Raw genomic sequence first — 18872 nt, forward strand, 5'->3', positions numbered from 1 at the left:
AGATGTATCATAGTAGTAATAACTAGAGTGCAGTGAGAAAGGCACCAGAGGAAAAATGATTTAGATGACAAAAAAGCAATCTCACTCTTTTCTACAAAGTTAAGTCCTTCACAGTACTAGGGTTCAGCCACTGAGAATTTACCATGTGCCACAGACTATGCAAAGCACTGAGGACACAAAAACAGGACATAATCCCTGGTCTCAGGTAGTGTGTAGTATAGGAAGGGACAACGGCTGCCACTATTCTGAGTATCAGAAAATGGGCTTAATACAAATCACAGGAGACTCAAGGCTGCTCAGTCTGTTTAAGCCTTAAAACAGTATTTTCCAAACTTGCCTGATCATAAGAATTACATCAAGAGCCTGTTAAAATAAAAATTCCCAGGGCTCTCTCCAGGACATTCTCATTCAGTAGGTTTGGGGTCAGCTCTCCACTTGATTTACTGGACTAGGTAATTTTTGGAAACATGATCTAGAGAAATGTTACAATATGCAGCAACTCCTTTAAAATGTTAGGAAATATCTAGAAAATACAACTTATTGACTGGATGCAGAAAAGGCTGACTTGCTACAGATTTTCTTCTGGAAAGCTTTGCCTCAGCAGAAAAAGTGGGGAAGGGCTCATCTTCTAGGCTTCGGAAAAAAAAGTGTCATTTGGCAGTTCCCAGAAAGTCTGGATCCTTGCCCACAAGGAGTCCAGTTTCCTTTTTAAGGAGGTAAGAAGGATTCTGAATAGAGAAAAATGTTCAAACATTTGACCCTCAGGTCAGGGGTCGGTGATCAGTTTGATCACATGGGCAGCACAATGTTTGGTAACCAAATAAAATACTACAGAATAGAAAATATCTATTACCTAACCTATCTGCTACTCAGTGCCAAATGCAGACATAAAGTAGTCACTATTAATTGCCTTCAATCATTTCTGGAAAGAGGCAGAACATCCAAATAAAGTAAGTAAACAAATAACAGCAATTAGGTTTTAAGGCAAAAGGCAGCATATAATGAAAATGAACTTGACAATGGTGACAGATGTGGATGAGATCATTTCAAGGTGGGTGTCAAGTTTGCTAACATCCTGACAAAGAATTGGAGGTGGGAGGAGAAAGGGGAAAGAGGAGGGGAAATGGCATATAAACAAAGAGCGCCTCTCTCCTATCTACGCAAAAACATAGAGCAGTTGCTACGATGTGAAAAAGAAATCAGATTATAAGCAATTAGTAATCAAGCTACAAAACAGGGTTAATTCCTAAAATGACAGAATCATTTCTTTTTGAAATTGTAACCCCACCCTGCCCATTTCTAAAGGCATATGATGTACTGTGGTGCTTGGCCAAAGGACAAAGATTAAGTGTATACAAAGAGATGGATGGGTATGTCAAGAAGTCAGAATATATTCTACAGCAGACTGCCTCCAAACAAAATCATGCAATGGAAAAAACCATTTTGAGTCTGTACTTTTCAGTAGTTCTAATATCACCAAACATCTTCAAATATCTAAAAAATCAATTTAACTTTAAAAATCCATACTTATTTAAATGAGAACTTTTGGTTAGACTTCAGAGTGCTGGTAAAAGTTGTGAGTTGTAAGCAAAATAAGTACACAAAGTTTGAAAGGCTAGTATGGATGAAAATCTTCAGCTTACCTAAGTTTCTGTGTAAATTTCTGTACAGCTTACATAGAGCACTATCATTTCAATGCATAAAACCCATACAGATGACACCATAGATGGGATATTAGTTTAAAAGCTAAGGCAGAGGTTTTTAAGTTCCAAGAGCAATTTGTTTTAGGATATGTCCTCAGATACACAAATTAGGAAATGTTTTCTTGAGGCATAGCAACTGGGAAAACTGTTCAAATGCACATTTGCAAACACTCTAAGGGAAATATTTTCCACATTATATTTTTAAAGCACCCAGAAGGTGGTTCCACATTGGAAAGGCCTCAAGGATAACTTCTGACATTGCAAATGTGAATGTCCCCAGGTGGTCATTCAAAAATAGATTAAAAAAAAAAAAAACCCAGCACCTCCTACAGGTGGATAATTCATTATCCCCATTAAGTTGTGCAGTTTGAAAATGAGCAAGCTCAAGACATGCTCAGATAAGTTCATGGATATCTCATGCACAGTGGGCTAAAGGGGAATCGGATGCATTCTTAACCTTTTGAGGTCAAAATTTAGGAAGCATGTGGAGTTGTGGCAAGTGGATTAGTGGCCTAGAGATGGCAAAGTATCCTTTGCTCTACCTATTAATTAGGTATGTGACCTTGGGCAAATAATTTCACCTCTCTTGTGTCTCCGTTTATTATCTATAAAGTGAGTGGGTTGAACTTTACCACAAAATCCCTTCCAGCTCTAAAATCTGATGAAACAACTTCACGGAGAGCAAATACAATGCGCTCTGCAAACTGTTTCTTTGAAGCATTAAAGACCACCAAGAATTACATGGACCAGACATTTCAAATTAATTCTGGGCCGACTCTCCTGTTGTCTGGCGCACAACCGACTGACTCCTTACTTGAACTGCACTGTTTCTCTTTCACTGGGCACTCGAATCTATGGATCTCATCTGGGATTTGGAAAGTAGAACAGGTAATATCCTCATTTACAGAAGGAACTAAAGCATCGGGCTTAATGCCGTGTTTCAAGTCTCACAATCGGTAAATGACAAAGTCTACTTGACCTCATTGCTCTAAAAAGGCGGACTGGGGGTGGCCTGGAGGTGGTATTGGACAATACCAAACAGCCAGCTGTTCTGTTATCCCTGAACGGCAAACCCTCCCAGGAAAAGGCCTCAAGCGGACTACTGAGTTCAAATCCCTTGAAGGTCAGGTCGGCACGGCTTGCGAAACTCATGGTTTGGATCCCGCCAATTCAAAATTCACGCGGCTGTGAGTGGGTTAAGGTTTTCCCAGGGAGGAGGCAGGGGGAGGACTACCAGGCCCAGGGAGCCTATGGAACCCAGGCCCTTGGTCTGCGAGGTCAGGGTTGCCTGGAATGGGTCAGTCACCTGGGAGCCGGTTCCGCTGCCTCGGGCCTCGGACGCACACTGTCCGCACCAAGGGCGCCAGCTTCTGCTTGAATGCACCTGCTGCCAGGCTTCCACACCGGAACATTTCGGCAACCGCTACTCTGTACCTCCTCCTTTCCTTTCTTCTCACTGACCCACCGACCGGTCAAACACGGTGGGCCCCGGCCGGTTCCCCCCCCCGCTCCCCTCACACGCACTATACGCAGGCTCCTCCTTCCAGCTCCGGGAGGGCATTGGACAGTTAAACTGGCCTGCTAGAGCAGGGGAAGGGGAAACGCGGCTGGAGGCCTACTGCGCAGGCGTAATACTCAGCGCCGCATTGCGATTGGCTCGTACGGCTAGAGATTTGCGCATGCGCCTGGCTGCCCACACTGTTGCAAAGACCGCGGCAGCGGGTGTTCGCAGGTTTCCTCGGGTTGGTGGCAATGTCCGCTGAGCGAGTTTCCAAAGGAGGGAGTCGTGGGGCCTCTTTGCCTGGCGGTTGTGGCCGGTGCTGCCGCTGTGTCGATGGCGGGAACAGATAACAGTACCTCACAAAGCGTGAGCACCGTAGCACCGCATTTTGTTCTCCTGTCCTAGGCTACCACTCGGTACTAAGCCTTCCTGATTCTCTGGCTGTATTCCACTTCCAGTCTTTCCATAAGGTCCGAGCCAGAGCACCTGGCTTACCAGATTCGGAGTGGACTTCCGTCTTTTACAAATTGCTGGCACTTTCCCACCCAGCCCCTTTTTCTAGGAGAAGTAATCATTCCGTGCTCTCTTTCCCCATGTCGTTTTTATATTGTGCAATTCTATTCCTAGGTGCTGTACCAGGTGCTGCGGATAATCTCCTACTATTATGGCTTCTGTGCTTGAGAGCAAGGATGCTGGCAAAAAGAGTTTGTGCTTTGCAGAGAAATGCTAAGCAGGACTTTCGAGTTGCGGGAGGAGTAGGGTGAGGGGCTGAGTGTAAATAGGTGTTTTGACTCTCCCAAATGTAAGCTAAGTTGGAAATAAATTTTTTGACTGTTTGCAAAACATAAACATAGGTCTTTTTCAAAGTTTGGGGTTACATATTCATTTAACAAGTGTATAATGAGTACTTGCCACTTGGACTATATTATGAAAGGGGCTCTGGAGCATGTGGAAAGTATAGGAAGTGGTCACTAGTTGGGGAGATGACACATACTATCATTTAAATAATATGGAATGTCTCCTTCAGTGCCAGAGCAAGAGAAAAGTGAATAGGATGGAGTAGCTAAGGAAAGACTTCATGCAAGTGTTACTTGAGCTTTGTCTGGAGGGATGTATAGTAAAATTCAAATAGACAGTGGAGGAGGAGGAATGACATTTCAGATGGTGAATACATTGGGACCAAAGGTAATATTTTTAGTGGTTGAGCACCCCTTGACTTTGGATCCAGTCTCACCCAGGTTGAATCCTGGCTCTACCACTTGGGCAGGTCACTTAACTGTGCCTCACTTTCCTCATCTACCAATCTCCTAGGGTTGTTGTTATGAAGATTAAATGAGCTAATATTTGTCAAGTATCTTAGAGGAAGCACCATGCTGTTTAAAAGGCTTAGAGGTGTAAAACAAAGAAACAAACCCCAGCACATTTCTGGGGGACAATGACAAAGAATATATACTAGGAATTAGATAAGGACAGGTTAATATTCTGGGGCCAGAGCTGACTTGGCAAAAGAATTTGGCCCTAATCTTGTAGGTGATGAAGTTTTTTTTCTAGTGGAATAGGGATAGAGAATGAAATCACAAGACCTCGTTTTAGGAAGTTTAACTCAGGAAGCAGTCTTAATTGGGTGAAAAAGGTCCAGGGTTCCCTTAATGTTCAGAAGCGCAGGCAATGGGTGACTTTTTACCTAGGGCTGCTTTGAGGGATAAATACTGAAAATATCAATTTCACAATAGGGTAAAATTATTTATATGTACTTAATATATTAAAGGCCTTACAGACATTGATATTTCTTACTATTTCTAAAAGCCAATAACAATAATAAACATGGAATACAAAATTAATCATATCTGTTGGGGAAAGAGGCTTTGGAAAACACAGTCAAAATCATGATGATCAGGTGCCTATGAAAATGGCTGGGTATATTTGAAAGACAATCATTTAGTGATGCACAATTAACACAAAGAACAGGTGCTGTATAGCACATTTTTTTTTTTGCAATAGATGCAATGAGGTACTTTAAAAAAAATCTCTAATTAAAAATTATATTTCATCATGTTTTTTGCAAAAGCAATAAACACACAACAAACTAACTCCAAAGATATAAGTGAAAATTTCCCCAAAATCTCACCCCACAGAGGTAACAAGCACTTTTTATTAGGGCATGGTGCCCATTTTGAGATACCATATTTCCAGAAATGAGTGTTTCTACCTTAAAGCTATAATATAAACTCTGAGAGTGACAAGTTTTTGCTGGAAGCACACATCTAAATAATCTCATGTGGATGTAATGTTTTTTGTATCTCTCAGAAAGTTAGCATTGATTCTGACTGTGAGTTGGCTTCTTTTCACTCTACGTACTGGGTATGCCTAATTAATAGTTACTCCCACTTTTGTAACTACTCTTCTGTAGATAATGATCACCAGGAGCATCACAAATACAGAGGAGAATGATGCAGCAAACTATACTTAGACATCAGCCAATCAAAAAGCCAAAATACTGTACAGTGAAGATTGCTATTCACACTGTACCATAATAATTGGTATTCATAATGATGACCTTGGATTAGCCACTTAAGATTAAATCCTCGAGATGGTTTTAATAGTGAATAGTATAATCTAGGGTTTTAGAAATGGGTAACTCACATATTTTGGAAAAGAGTTAGCTGTAAGTATATCTGCTAACTCAGCTAAACAGCTTATTAACAGAAGACCCCCAAGTTTTCCCAGCCATTTTGAGTAACTTGGACTTGGCTGAGCGGTCACATTCCAACTTGCTTACAGATCTATCACCGATTCACTGAATTGTTCTTCTCATAGTGGGAATGGACTTGGTCACGTTTGTCTCTTCTGCCGCTCAGCCTCGCACACAAATAAGATGGCAGCTCATGTGCACCGCTGGAATCCCTGACTTCGATGGCATTAGCAAGTAACTCATATGTGGGTGCTACTGACATATGTCAATATTGCCTTGCCTTAGCCTGTGAAATGTGTGAGAGGAGGGATAAAGTCTTAAAAGCAAACAAAATGGGTGCATTTTATTGTATGTGAATTGTACCTCAGTAAAGGTGATTTCAAACAAGCAAATTCTGAACCTGAATCATCCTCAAGAGAAGGAATACAGGTCTCCACCAAGATGCGTGATGCTTAGTAAGCTTTGGGAAGCTGCCCCCTAATACCGTAAGAAAGTTCTGTTCATTTATCATCTTCCAAGCATAATCTAGGCTTCTGGCAAATTAGACTCAACCACTTTGTTCTACATTCAGTTGCAGAGGGGTGAACCCTCCTAGGGGTTTCCAATTCCTTTCGAAACTCCACCATTCTGAAAGGACTTATGATTATATGGACATTATATCATATGGGAGACACTGTGAGGCTTATGCCGTGTCCCAAGATCCCTCCACCTGGGTCAGTAATGGTTAGCCCCGAAAACAAGGTTCCCTTTGGCTGGCGCTGCCACCACTAGCTTCCCCCCTTCTCCTACCCCCCGTTTGGCCCTCTCCGGCGGCGGGCCTTCCCCATTGGCCAGCCAAACACAACCGACTGCGACAGCCAATGGAGGCCGCTCTCCTGAACATTCAGAGGATGGGTGCTCGTGGTGTGATGAGGGGAGGTTGGCGCCTGGCACGCGGCCCCCTACATCTGGCAAGTCGGTGACAGAGACAGTAACTCCCCCTACACACGCACATCCCGTGCCCCCGGCTCCCTCCTGTCAGCTGCGCGGGCCCCCACAACCCAAGGCATGTCTTGGCAGCGCCCTCCCCGGCTCCGTGGGGCGCGCGAGTGCACCTGCTTACTCAATAAGACAGAGCATCCCTTTATCCCAAGGCTTGGGAGGGGGCCGAGGAGGCGCGGGAGGTGAAAGAGGTATCTCTGCCCCTCCCCACCCCCCTCCGAGTCGTGTCGCTCCGGGGCCGAAGTGGTCCAGAGATGCCTTACGGTGCAGCTCTCTTTGTCCTCTCCAGCTGTGCTCCCTGCCCACTGACCCCGCGCGCTCCGAGAACGTGGGGGCGGGGAGCCCGCAACCTATAAAATAAACGGGGGCAAGGAGAAAGGAAGACCTTCCCGGGGCGGCGTGTGCCGCTCTCCTCACCCCCTCCCTTCCCTCTTTAGGCTTCCTCCCTCCGGTGTGTCCCCGGGGTCCAGGCAGGGGAGGGTCTAGGCAACGGCGCGGCGGCGGCAGCCGCTTGGGGAGTGCTGTAGGACCGCCTGCCCGAGCGTCCGGTCCGAGGGCGCAGGCAGAAGGAGGAGGCTCGCGGCCGGCTCACTCTCCTCCATCTCTCTCCGGCTCGCCGGCTTTTGTGTCGGTGCCTCGGAGCGGCAAGGAGGGTGCGCTGGCGGAGGAGGGGGGCCTGGGGAGAGAGGCACCCCCTTCACGCGCGCGCGCACACGTTGCCGGCGCACGCACACACGCGCGGACATACACTCACAGACACGCACACACTCACACGCACAAAGCTCGCTCGCCTCGAGCGCACTAACGTGGCCGTTTTCTTTGTGTGGAGCCCTCGAGGGGGGTTGGGGCCCGGGTCCGGTCTGGGGGAGATGGCGCAGCCCATCCTGGGCCATGGGAGCCTGCAGCCCGCCTCGGCCGCTGGCCTGGCGTCCTTGGAGCTCGACTCGTCGCTGGACCAGTACGTGCAGATTCGCATCTTCAAAATCATCGTGATTGGGGACTCCAACGTGGGCAAGACCTGCCTGACCTTCCGCTTCTGCGGGGGGACCTTCCCGGACAAGACTGAGGCCACCATTGGCGTGGACTTCAGGGAGAAGACCGTGGAAATCGAGGGCGAGAAGATCAAGGTGATCCAGACGGTCAGGTCCGGGAAGGGAGGGATCTGGGAGGGGGGCCTCGCCCGAGGCATCGCTCTAGTGGTTGTAAACGTCCAGCGCGTGGCCGTGTGGCCGCTTGCCGAGCCCAAGACCCTCGGCACCTCCTCATTCCCTTTCGCTTCTCTCAGTGGCCTGGTTCCCACCTCACCCGTTTTGTTTTGCTTTTTAGGGCTGGCGGGAGTGGTTACAGTCCTGCCCTTTGCCCCTGCCTGACATCTGCCACAGGAAAAGCCTGTCTGATCCCATCCTTGACCCTGAGCCAGGAGCATGGCACCTGTGGGCAGAGGGAGGAATGAGGCATCTCTTGGTCCTGGTCCGTGGGATAGATCCCAAAGCACTTTACACATCCTGGGGTCTCTTCTGCCTCTTGGGTATGAATGGGCTGCAAGAACCCACTTGGGCTTAGCCCTGAGGCATTAGAGAGGGGGAAAAGATGGAAATCCATAGTGAATGAAAAGAGCTTTATTTTAAATTATGGCTTATGGTTAAGCTTAGGGCTGAGGTGGAATAGGGGTGAAGTGGGGGTGGTTCTGGCACAAAGCCATGAGCCCTTTTAAAGCAATTGAGACAGGGTCACACACCAGCCCTGCATAAGAGACAAACTTGTTCTCTTGAAGCAGTCTCTCTCCAATGGTCTCTTCTTTATTTGTCTGCGATACCTAATGAATGAACTGCTTCATTACTCATTCTGTTGGTATTGTCTTCAGTAGGCCTTCGTAAAAATGCAGAGCAACTTATCTGGAGGCCAAGGAAAAGTGTCTTGCTCCTCCCCCCTCATCAGTTTATTTATCAAATAGGCTAAGTACAGATAATCTTGTCTGACCATTTATGCTCACTTTAGTTCAGATAAGGTAGAAACCCAGGGCGCCTGGGTGGCTCAGTCGTTGAGCGTCTGCCTTCGGCTCAGGTCCTGATCCCAGGATCCTGGGATCGAGCCCCGCATTGGGCTCCCTGCTCAGTGGGGAGCCTGCTTCTCCCTCTCCCACTCCCTCTGCTTGTGTTCCCTCTCTCGCTGTGGCTCTCTCTGTCAAATAAAGAAATAAAATCTTAAAAAAAAAAAAAAAAGGTAGAAACCCAATAGGACAGAAATAGTTCAATGTGCAGAAATATTTCTATGTGCAGAAGGAGGACATGACAAGGGCAGCTTCATGTGTCAGGGGAGCACAGGGGACAGGATGAGGGGCAGGAATGCACCTCAAAAGGCACTGGGCACTAAAGGCCAACTCCCCTAGGCCCACAGCTGGGCTTTTCTCGAGGCTATGGTCTGACCCTGTCGGGTGAAGGTCAGCCTCCCCCTTGCTGGTCAAAGAGCCCAAAGGACCCCAAGGCCCCTCTTCTGGGTGAAGTGGAGAGAAGGGCTGAGTAGTGGAGAAGAATGAAACACTCTGAACTGTGCACAACTCCGGATTCCTTGATTATTAAAATGAAGGTGTTTTATTTTATTTTTATTATTATTATTTCTTGGATGAATGTGTTAAAATGGCTTCAGAGACTGGGCCAAGGCACTAGACGTCAGGAAGATGGGCAGCTCAGTCCTGGTAAGGGAGAGCTCTGGAGAACAAGTGAGTCCCAGGGTCAGGAAGATAGGGCACTGTTTTGAAATAGTGACCTTTTTGTTCCTTGCATTTTGAGGGGAATTGCTACATTTCCTTTTTAAGTTAAAAGTAGCTATCCGTCTCTATCCTTTTCTAGGGCTCTTATGTTGAGGTTTACTTGCTTTGGACTTTCTCTTGTGTGTCAAACTTCTTTCATGCAAGGTTGTAAGATTCTGGAATTTCTAAAACATGCCTTTTTTTAATGCAAAGTGGGAATATACTTACGGATGTGCTCTTCAACCCTCAAAGGCCTTAATGCTTAATGCTATTGCTTGCTTAAAATCAAGTGTCCCATTGAGCCAAAGAGTTCTCTGGATTTAAAAGAGGGGAAATAAGTCCACCTGAAATTCATATGGAGGAAAAAGAAGCGTTTGGGAGTTTGGGGAAGGAGGGAGGAGAGAGGACAGGAGGAGAGGAGAGGAGGAAGCCAGAAAGTGGGAAATGGGAGGGAAAAACAAGTGGAAGAGGGCCACTGCCCAATGGCCTTGGGGAAATTTTTAGAAGACTCCTTCCCTTCTAACACCCCAGTACTTAGCGAAACTGGATTTTACAGTCTTTGCCAAAGATTCCAGACTTTTTCCCAGAGGGCAGAGCCTGTGACAGTGTGACTCACCAGAAACAGAGCTCAGCACAACACCATGTGCCGATAAGTGCTTAATACAGGCTTTTTTTGGAAGATGATATTTTCGAGAGGGCAGAGCCTTGTGACACTGCTCCCCGAGGGGCCTTCTGAGTGCAGATTCTGAAGGAGTTCAGGGTGCGGGGTGGGGGCGGCGAGAGGGTGACCCTGCCTCTTGTGAAGCTGCTGCAGCTCGGGGGCCCAAGGCAGCAGGCGAGAGCGGCGTGTCTGTGGGAAGGTGGCCGCGCAGCAGCTAGCTCCGGATCTAGAGGGGAGGCGATTTTGCCCAACACTCCCGCCGGCTGGGCGTTTTTCAGGGAACAAATGCCGAATCCCTGCGAGGTGACTGCTGAAGGCTTCTCCCTTCGGGGGAGGGAGAGAAGTCCAGGGTGACAGGCTGAAGTGGCCCTAGACCACAGCCAGCGATAGGAGTGCCAGCCCCCACAGGGCCAGGGTGGAGAGGTCTGGGCAAGCTCTTCCCCGGCCCCGGAACAGGGTGTGGCCTCTGCTGGGCTGCCTCACCGGGCCCCTGCAGGGGGATGGGGGACTGTGTTATTGGATTGGGGGCTACTCTCTTAATTACCAGGGCCATCTCTAGGGCTTCAAAGCCCCATTTGGTGTCTCCAATCATGTATCCCCGCCCCCTCCCGATCACAACATTTATAATCCAGTGTTTCCTGGTTAACATGAACATCCAGGAAAGCTTCCAATGAGTAGACAACAACAACAATAATAATAATAACTGCTATTTATTGATTAAACCAAGAGCCCGGGCTAGGTGCTTTGCATGCACTATCTAATTTGATCTTCACAGCTGCCCTATGCAAATCGGACTGTTATTATCATTCCTATTTTATAGATACGGAGATCAAAGGTAGGTTAAATAATTTGCCTAAAGGCACTTGGATCTGAGCTCCCGTCTTTGACCCTTGAGCCCAAGCACTCCTCTGTCTCACTACCCTGCCTTCCCTGGGACAGGGTCCGGATTTCCACGTAGATTCAGAGCCCATGCTCTTTACCGCGGCTCTCTGCTCTTGGGGGGGCAATCTCTGGCCCCCGGGCAGTGTGCTCAGGGGTGGGTAGCAGGCGGGGCAGCCAGCCTTGTGGGCTCTTCTAGGCCAGGGACCCGGGGTTATAGCCCTGGAACTCAGGAGCCTTCAAGATGTCTCCTTCAACTGCACCCCAGACACTGAGTTGAGTGCCTGGGTTTTACTTTTTGCACCTTGACTGTCTCCCTTTGGATGTGGAGAATCGGAGAATGTTCAGAGATGGAAGAGACCTTAAAGAATCTCTAACCCAGTGTCCTCATTTAACAGAGAGGAAACTGAGGCTTGGAGAGGGAAGGTGACTTGCCCAAGATCACACAGGGACAGGCCTACCGCTCAGGTCTCCCCATTCCCTGGCCAGTGCTCTTCCCTGGCAATTTGGGCTAGTCCCATGGTGTGCCCAACCCATGCAGTTACCTGTGACAGGGACACGAGGGGCATCATATAGGAAAGATGACAGGTCTTCCTGACATGAGCCTTTAAGGACAGGATGTGTCCATCTCCTACAGGTTTAGCTCAATCATACTGAGCTTGCCACAGCCCAAAAGCACTGAAAAATGCCAGATAGGAGTGGGGGGGGGGGCGGATGGAGGAGGTAAGAGAGGGGAGGCTCAGAACTAATTTTTGAGCCATTCTTTGTAAATTCTCATGGAATTTACCCCTGCTCCTGTCTAGTTTGGTTCTCCCCCCGACAGCTGGGCACCCCCTCTGCCCCAGCCCTCCAGACCAGGGGCGAACTGCAGGTCAGCCATGGCCGTGGGCAGGTGCTGCCCAGGACTGTGGACTCTCTTCCTCTGCTGAGCACTTGGACCAACACCTTCCTGTGTTACATTACTGAGTGGATGGAGGCTGAGCTAAGTGTTCCCTCAGAAGCTGCCTGCAGTCAGAATGACATCATGTCTTCCTTAGGGCTTCTGAGCTTCCATCTTCTGCCAGTTCGCTTAATGGCTAATTATCTCTTAGTGTGTGTTTCTCTGTCGGCCTTGCTGCCTCTCTTTCTGCACGTGAGTTTCTCTTTGTCTCTGTCCTCCTTTGCCATTCTCTGTGTCAGCGTCTTGTGTGAATGCGTGTGTATCTTAGACGCAGATGGGACAGTCCAGCTAGTTGAAAAAAGATTTGTTTTAGACTTTTTCCATCATCCATTCGGGCATCCTCCGAAGGTTACAGATGTATTTGTCTCCCTTTTTCTATTTCTACCCTCCCCCACCGGCCTCCAACAAAAGGACATTCATCTATAGAAAGTTGCCAGATATGTTCCCCAGGGAAAAGAAATACCCATGTCAGCTAAGAGCACGTGCAGGGGTGGGGGACTTGCTGAAACTTGCTCAGGCAGCGGTAGCCCCAGGAAAATGGTTTAAAAAACTAGATTTGTCTTTGGCAGCTCCCCACACTCTGCCCCTCGACCCTCCTCCAATAGGACAGGACCCCCTGTCCCTTTGGGCCTGCCCCCAGCCACCCATGGCATGTTGCTGGCTTTACTCTCTTCTCCCCCTCCCCAGTGACTGCCTTAGCTTTGGCTCTCGCCCATCATCAAGAAGCCAAGCTTTCTGGGCTTTCCAGGAGGAGAACCAGTGGATCCAAGGACCAGTGCTACCAGGACAGCTGATGGGCCTTCTGAGACAATGGCAACAACTAGCTCTTGCAGAACACTTATATTTTGCAAAAGCTCTTTCTTGTGTGTTATTTAATTTGCCTAGTCATTTACTCCGCTACTAAGTAGAGGAGCTGGAACCCAGGTCTCTCAATTCCAAGGCTACTGCTGCTGCATTTCCCACAGCACCTGCTCAATTAGTTGTCAGGCCAGACTTGATGGTGGAGGTTTCGGGCCAGGGAGGAAGGGAGAGTGCGCATTAGGCGCTGTGTCCTGTACTTATAAGGAACGCTAATGCTTACAGCATCCCCACAAGACTGCTGAGGTTATCCTCAGTTTGCAGGGGAGGACACTGAAGATAGAGTAAGTAACTTGCCTAAGGACACCTGACTAGTAATAGCACGTGATTGTGCTGAGGTTTGTATCCAAGTTGGTTTGCTTCCTCTATGCCCCCACTAGCCCTTGGAGAGAATAGAGGATCTGGGGAGCAAGTAGGTGGCTAAGGGGCAGTCAGCACCCCTGGCTACTGTGTGGATGCAGGGCCCACAGGAAAGGAAGAATGGATGAGAGGAGTACCAGCTGGAAAGCGGAAGGAGATGCTTTCACTGTCTGGCAGGGATCGTGGGTTTGGGAGGATGCTAAGAACAGGGACACCAAACCCCCAAACAAAATGAGGTCATTTGTGTGCAGTGAACCGACTGCTGTGCTCTCCCTTTGTGATGGCTCTGAGGCCAAACCATCCATTCTGATTTTCTGCTGTGAGCAGCCTGTTTCCTGGCTCACTGCTGTCCACAGAGAGGGGTGCAAAGAACTTCAAGGTGGGGTTTATAAGGAGCTAGAACGGGAGCAGGGTTACAGTTTAAATTCTGAGCCTCCAGACAAAAGCTTCAGGGCTCCCCATGGCATTGGAAAGGCAGAGGAGGTCTACAGCAGAAAGGGTCTTTCCCCCACAGCTCCGGCAGTTTGGATGGTGTATACAATTCTGAAGCCAAAGAAAAGCCAAACAGCCAACCTACTCAGCCCCAAACACCTCACACACTCCCACCCGTGTTCCTGCTAGTGGCAGGTATTTTTAGAGTTCTGAGCTCATGGTGTTAAAGCATCTGCCACATGCCTGAGGGCTGGTAGGGATTCAGCCTTGCTCAGAGGCAGGAGTTAGGACTACTGGAGGGTGGGGGTGGGGAGCCAAGTGGTAATGATATTCTTGTGCTATACCCGCTCTCTTCCCACTGACCTCCATCCCTTTCCTCGCCCGCTCTCCCTTCCTCCCTGCTCAGAGCACTGGCGAGGGGGAAGAAATGAAATCTTTTCTGTCTCTGCTTTCTGACGCAAATCAGTGTTCAAGGACTTATGTTTTTCTGCGTAACCAAAATCGAATGTTCTCTCTGAAATCGCCTTGGCAGATATGTAGGATGCCAGACTGCTTGTAGTTTTGGTGGCTCAGGCCAGTACTGCTTTTTGATGATGATGATGATGATGATGATGGTGGTGGTGGCAACCATGGTGACAAGTGATCTGATGCAGAAAAAGAACTGCTTACAAGTTTGGCTGGAGAAATGCCAAGAGCACTGATTAAATAACTAGAGAACAAATCATATATTCTAAGTGGTGTGGTACAGGGGCACCTGGGTGGCGCAGTCGGTTAAGGGTCTGCCTTTGGCTCAGGTCGTGGTCTTGGGGTCCTGGGACTGAGCCCTGTGTCGGGCTCCCTGCTCAGCCAGAAGCCTGCTTCTCCCTTTCCCCCTGCCCCTCCCCCCTGCTCATTCTCTCTCTCCTCCCCTCAAAATCTTTAAAAAAATAAATGGTGTGGTACAGACTCAAAGTGCAATAGAAAGTTTTAAGGAAAGAGAATTTAAGAGAAGTTGGAGAAAAATGGAGTTTTAGGAAGAAGGCAGATGTGAGCTGAGCCTTGAAGGATGGGTGAGACTCAGATAGGGCAATGAGGGGGCACCCAATTCTGCTGGGGAAGGATGGACTAGCACGAGGGAACAAACCGGGTGTAGCCGAGCAGTCTGAAACCAGGCTGGGTGGAGTGGAGACTTCTAGAATCAAAAAGACTCTGCTGTAGTCCAGCAGTGAGGAGAGGAGGGTCTGGCCTAGGGACATGAAAATCAAAATAGAAGAAGGGGGGGTGCCTGGGTGGCTCAGTTGGTTAAGCGACTGCTTTCGGCTCAGGTCATGATCCTGGAGTCCCGGGATCAAGTCCCGCATCGGGCTCCCTGCTCGGCAGGGGGTCTGCTTCTCCCTCTGCCCTCTTCCCTCTCGTGCTCTCTGTCTCTCATTCTCTCTCTCTCAAATAAATAAATAAAATCTTTAAAAAAAAATAGAAGAAGGGGTGAATCTGACAATTGTGCCAAAGGAATGTGGCAGTCCTGTCCCTAGAGGAGATGAAAGGGAGCCTGGACAATGAAAATTGATGTTCAGAATGATGAGGACTCTGGGGCCCTGTAAGATCTTCACTCAGCAAAGAGATTCAATTATATTTACCAGATACTCACTGACTGCTAACTCCAAATAAAGGCTATACTTGGTTTTAAAGAGCTGTAGTAGTCAATTAGTGACCATAATCCAATTTTCTTTGATAACTGAGAATTGTATAGGGCCTTGGGACCATCATTCTGATTATGAATTTCTCTTGTCCAAGACTTTGGATGTATAAAGGGAAGTAGATGGGGCTGAATGTGTGTCGACTCCAGGGTATCCCTTGGGAGTTGCATCTTTGTATATGTTACTGATATCAGCATTTTTCCTTCATAATTTGGCCTTTATCCTAAAAGCTGAGATGCAGAAGAAAAATCCAGTGAGCTAAATTGCCTTTTACATACCAAAAAAGTGAACTTAAAATAAGCTAAAAGATGAGACTTTTAACACTAATTTCATTTTCTTTAAAAAGTCATGCAAAGAATGCAAGACAAAATGATATATGTTTATAGTAGAAAATTTGGAAAATACAAAAAAGAAAGAAAATAAATACCATCTATAGCCCATGGCCCATAAATAACCATTAATCTCCTGGTACGTACGCTTCCAGTCTTTCCTAGGCATATATCTATGTTTAATATTTTTCTGAAAAATTGGGACCATAGTATATGAAAGATTCTGTATCCTGCTTTTTTACTTCCTGATACTTTTTTTTTTTTAAGATTATTTATTTATTTATTTCACAGAGAGAAACACAGCAAGAGAGGGAACACAAGCAGGGGGAGCGGGAGAGGGAGAAGCAGGCTTCCCGCTGAGCAGGGAGCCTGATGTGGGGCTCGATTCCAGGACCCTGGGATCATGACCTGAGCCGAAGGCAGACGCCCAACGACTGAGCCACCCAGGCGCCCCTCTTCCTGATACTTTATGAGAATTTCCTCTTTGAAAACATTATTTTTAATGTCTGCATAATAGTCCATTGTATAGATATGTACATTCATTTTAGCTGTTCTCTTACTGATATTTTAGGTTATTTCCTGTTTTTAAAAAAGTATAAATAATACTGCAATTAAGACCTTTGTACAGAATTTTGACCACATCTCTATTTTATATAGCTTTCTGGAAGTGAGATTACAGACTTGAAGAATTTTGAATATTTTTAAGGTTCTTAATAATATTGCCAAATCGCCCTCCAGAAAAGTTCACCAATTTACATTAATTTTTCAACTAAAAGCCTTAAGATTTTTTAAAAAAGATTTATTTATTTGACAGAGAGAGAGAGAGAGAGTACAAGCAAGGGGAGCGGCAGAGAGAGGGAGAAGCAGGGTCCCACTGAGCAGGGAGCCTAACGTGGGGCTCAATCCCAGGACCCTAACGTGGGGCTCAGTCCCAGGACCCTGGGATCATGACCTGAGCCAAAGGCAGATGCTTAACCAACTGAGCCACCCAGGTGCCCCCAAGATTTTTTGACTCAAGATTTTCAACTAAAAATTTTAAGAAATATTTTACATCCCTGAGAGAAACCTCTCTCTATACTTTGATAAGTCCACTCTGCCAGTCTGTGTCAGGGCTTCTCACCACATTTTTGTTTTTTGAAGATTTTACTTTTATTTTTTTCAAGATTTTATTTATTTATTTGACAGCGAGAGAGACACAGCGAGAGCGGGAACACAAGCAGGGGGAGTGGGAGAGGAAGAAGCAGGCTCCCCGCTGACCAGGGAGCCCAATGTGGGGCTCGATCCCAGGACCCTGGGATCACGACCAGCACCGAAGGCAGATGCTCAACGACTGAGCCACCCAGGCGCCCCTGTTTTTTGAAGATTTTAAAATTTATTTATTTATTTGTCAGAGAGAGAGAGAATGAATGAGCGCACAAGCAGGGAGAGCGGCAGGCAGAGGGGAAGCAGGCTCCTCGCTGAGCAGGGAGCCCAGTGCGGGACTGGATCCCAGGATCCTGGGATCGTGACCTGAGCCGAAGGCAGACGCTTACCTGACTGAGCCACCTAGGCATCCCTCTCACCACGTTTTTTATAAGATCACAGAATCAAGTTTTCTCCTATGCATTCTTGTTTCCTTTTCTGACTCCAGATACGGGTTTTGTATCTTCCAGGTTCAGGTGTGGGACACAGCAGGTCAGGAACGCTTCCGCAAAAGCATGGTCGAGCATTACTACCGCAATGTGCATGCAGTGGTCTTTGTCTATGACGTCACCAAGATGACATCCTTCACCAACCTCAAGATGTGGATCCAAGAATGCAATGGGCATGCCGTGCCCCCACTAGTCCCCAAAGTGCTTGTGGGCAACAAGTGTGACTTGAGGGAACAGATCCAGGTGCCCTCCAACTTAGCCCTGAAATTTGCCGATGCCCACAACATGCTCTTGTTTGAGACTTCAGCCAAGGACCCCAAAGAGAGCCAGAACGTGGAGTCAATTTTCATGTGCCTGGCTTGCCGATTAAAGGCTCAGAAATCCCTGCTCTATCGTGATGCTGAGAGGCAGCAGGGGAAGATGCAGAAACTGGAGTTCCCACAGGAAGCTAACAGTAAAACTTCCTGTCCCTGTTGAAACCAAATGGTGTAAATACAAGATCCATTATTACTGGAGTTTTTTCTTTCCCTTTTTTTTCTGTGCCTGCGTAACGCTGACACTTGCTTGTTTCCATAAAAATTGATATTAAAATAAAATTTGTATAGATTATCACATGCCTTCATGTCTTGCTTTCCTCCAAGAAGACATTTCTGATTGTGCTGAGTAGAAGAGCAGCCTGCCCTCCTAGAGTGGTACACTTTGCCAAGGCACACTCCCTACCAGCCTTCTATGCCACCTGAATCATTTGAGTCACTTCTTCAGGACTAATTCTTTCTGTTAACTCAGTGTCATCAGTGGGCAGAAACACCCAAAGGGGGTGGGATACAGGCCAGACATGTTTTTCTAGGGTGCCAATGGAGGTGGAGGATAGAGAAATCTTGAAAGGAGATGTTGACTCACAAATATTTCCTAGGTTCCCTGGATGTCGAGAGTAGGTGGCTCTCTCCTTATTTCCCAAAGCTTAAAAATAAAAAGTATAAGTTTCCCAAGGGGCTCAGTTGGCTTCCAAAGTAGTTAAATCCTGCTTCCCATGTTTCACCATGCAGTCTCTGATACCCAGAGTGGTGTTTCTTGAAGAGGGTAAGACTCAAGCCAACAATCTGTTATGCCCCCAGATCCTTGCTGGGTCCTATGGAGGAAACATAGCAAGAAGAGGATTTGTCCCCTATGTTCAAAGACCCTCTGATCTTGTGGGAACAATGTACACACTGAAACCACTTGTGAACGAAAATTAGACAATGACATCACCAAGTTCGAGTCTGTGCCATGGGAATTGAGAGCGTTATGTACTCAACATTAGGGAGGAGTCACTGAAAAATAACTGACCTTATTTTGTATGTTGAATAGTGTTACATTTGGAGTGGTAAAGAGGAGGGGGGTGGGCCAAAGTAGGGAGGCAGGATTGACCTTGGGGGTTGAGTGAAAAGACAAGAGCTGAGCAGCCCTAGTGGGGAGTTGAGGATAAGGAGGCCTGTACAAG

General features: G+C 47.3%; 3 protein-coding genes across 7 annotated transcripts in view; 1 reads left to right on the plus strand and 2 right to left on the minus strand.

Annotated features, from left to right (window-relative positions):
* The window catches only part of AIFM1 (apoptosis inducing factor mitochondria associated 1), a 32965-nt gene extending 29718 nt beyond the window's left edge, over positions 1 to 3247 (minus strand). Inside the window, exon 1 of one of the 3 annotated variants that reach the window (XM_045882483.2) lies at positions 3010 to 3247. In XM_045882483.2, the coding sequence (XP_045738439.1) occupies positions 3010 to 3115 (106 nt within the window). In that variant the 5' untranslated portion in view covers positions 3116 to 3247. The remainder of the gene's footprint in view (positions 1 to 3009) is intronic. The other 2 variants (XM_045882491.3, XM_064574563.1) reach the window with 2 other exon arrangements.
* A 3484-nt stretch (positions 3248 to 6731) lies between these two features.
* RAB33A (RAB33A, member RAS oncogene family) lies at positions 6732 to 17985 on the plus strand. Its single transcript, XM_045882501.3, has 2 exons — positions 6732 to 8004; positions 17414 to 17985. Exons 1-2 carry the CDS (start codon positions 7747 to 7749, stop codon positions 17867 to 17869), a joined length of 714 nt encoding a protein of 237 aa, XP_045738457.1. The 5' UTR covers positions 6732 to 7746; the 3' UTR covers positions 17870 to 17985.
* Positions 17726 to 18872, minus strand: part of ZNF280C (zinc finger protein 280C) — a 75779-nt gene continuing 74632 nt past the window's right edge. For 2 of the 3 annotated variants that reach the window (XR_010406257.1, XR_010406256.1), the window contains one exon: positions 17983 to 18521. The gene's annotated coding sequence lies outside the window, so the exon portion shown is untranslated. Of the gene's footprint in view, positions 17863 to 17982; positions 18522 to 18872 lie in introns of those variants that run through there. The other variant, XR_010406258.1, reaches the window with a different exon arrangement.

The sequence above is a fragment of the Mirounga angustirostris genome, unplaced genomic scaffold (genome assembly GCF_029215605.1).
Source record: "Mirounga angustirostris isolate CCGP_5_RB_7025 unplaced genomic scaffold, mMirAng1.0.hap1 SCAF_11, whole genome shotgun sequence".
NCBI lineage: Eukaryota > Metazoa > Chordata > Mammalia > Carnivora > Phocidae > Mirounga > Mirounga angustirostris.

Bases quoted from the DNA above. Each gene is read 5' to 3' on its own strand.
- RAB33A (XM_045882501.3), top strand. From the start codon at position 7,747: ATGGCGCAGCCCATCCTGGGCCATGGGAGCCTGCAGCCCGCCTCGGCC. The intron at 8,005-17,413 runs GTGATCCAGACG...TGTATCTTCCAG, and splicing joins TCGAGGGCGAGAAGATCAAG to GTTCAGGTGTGGGACACAGC.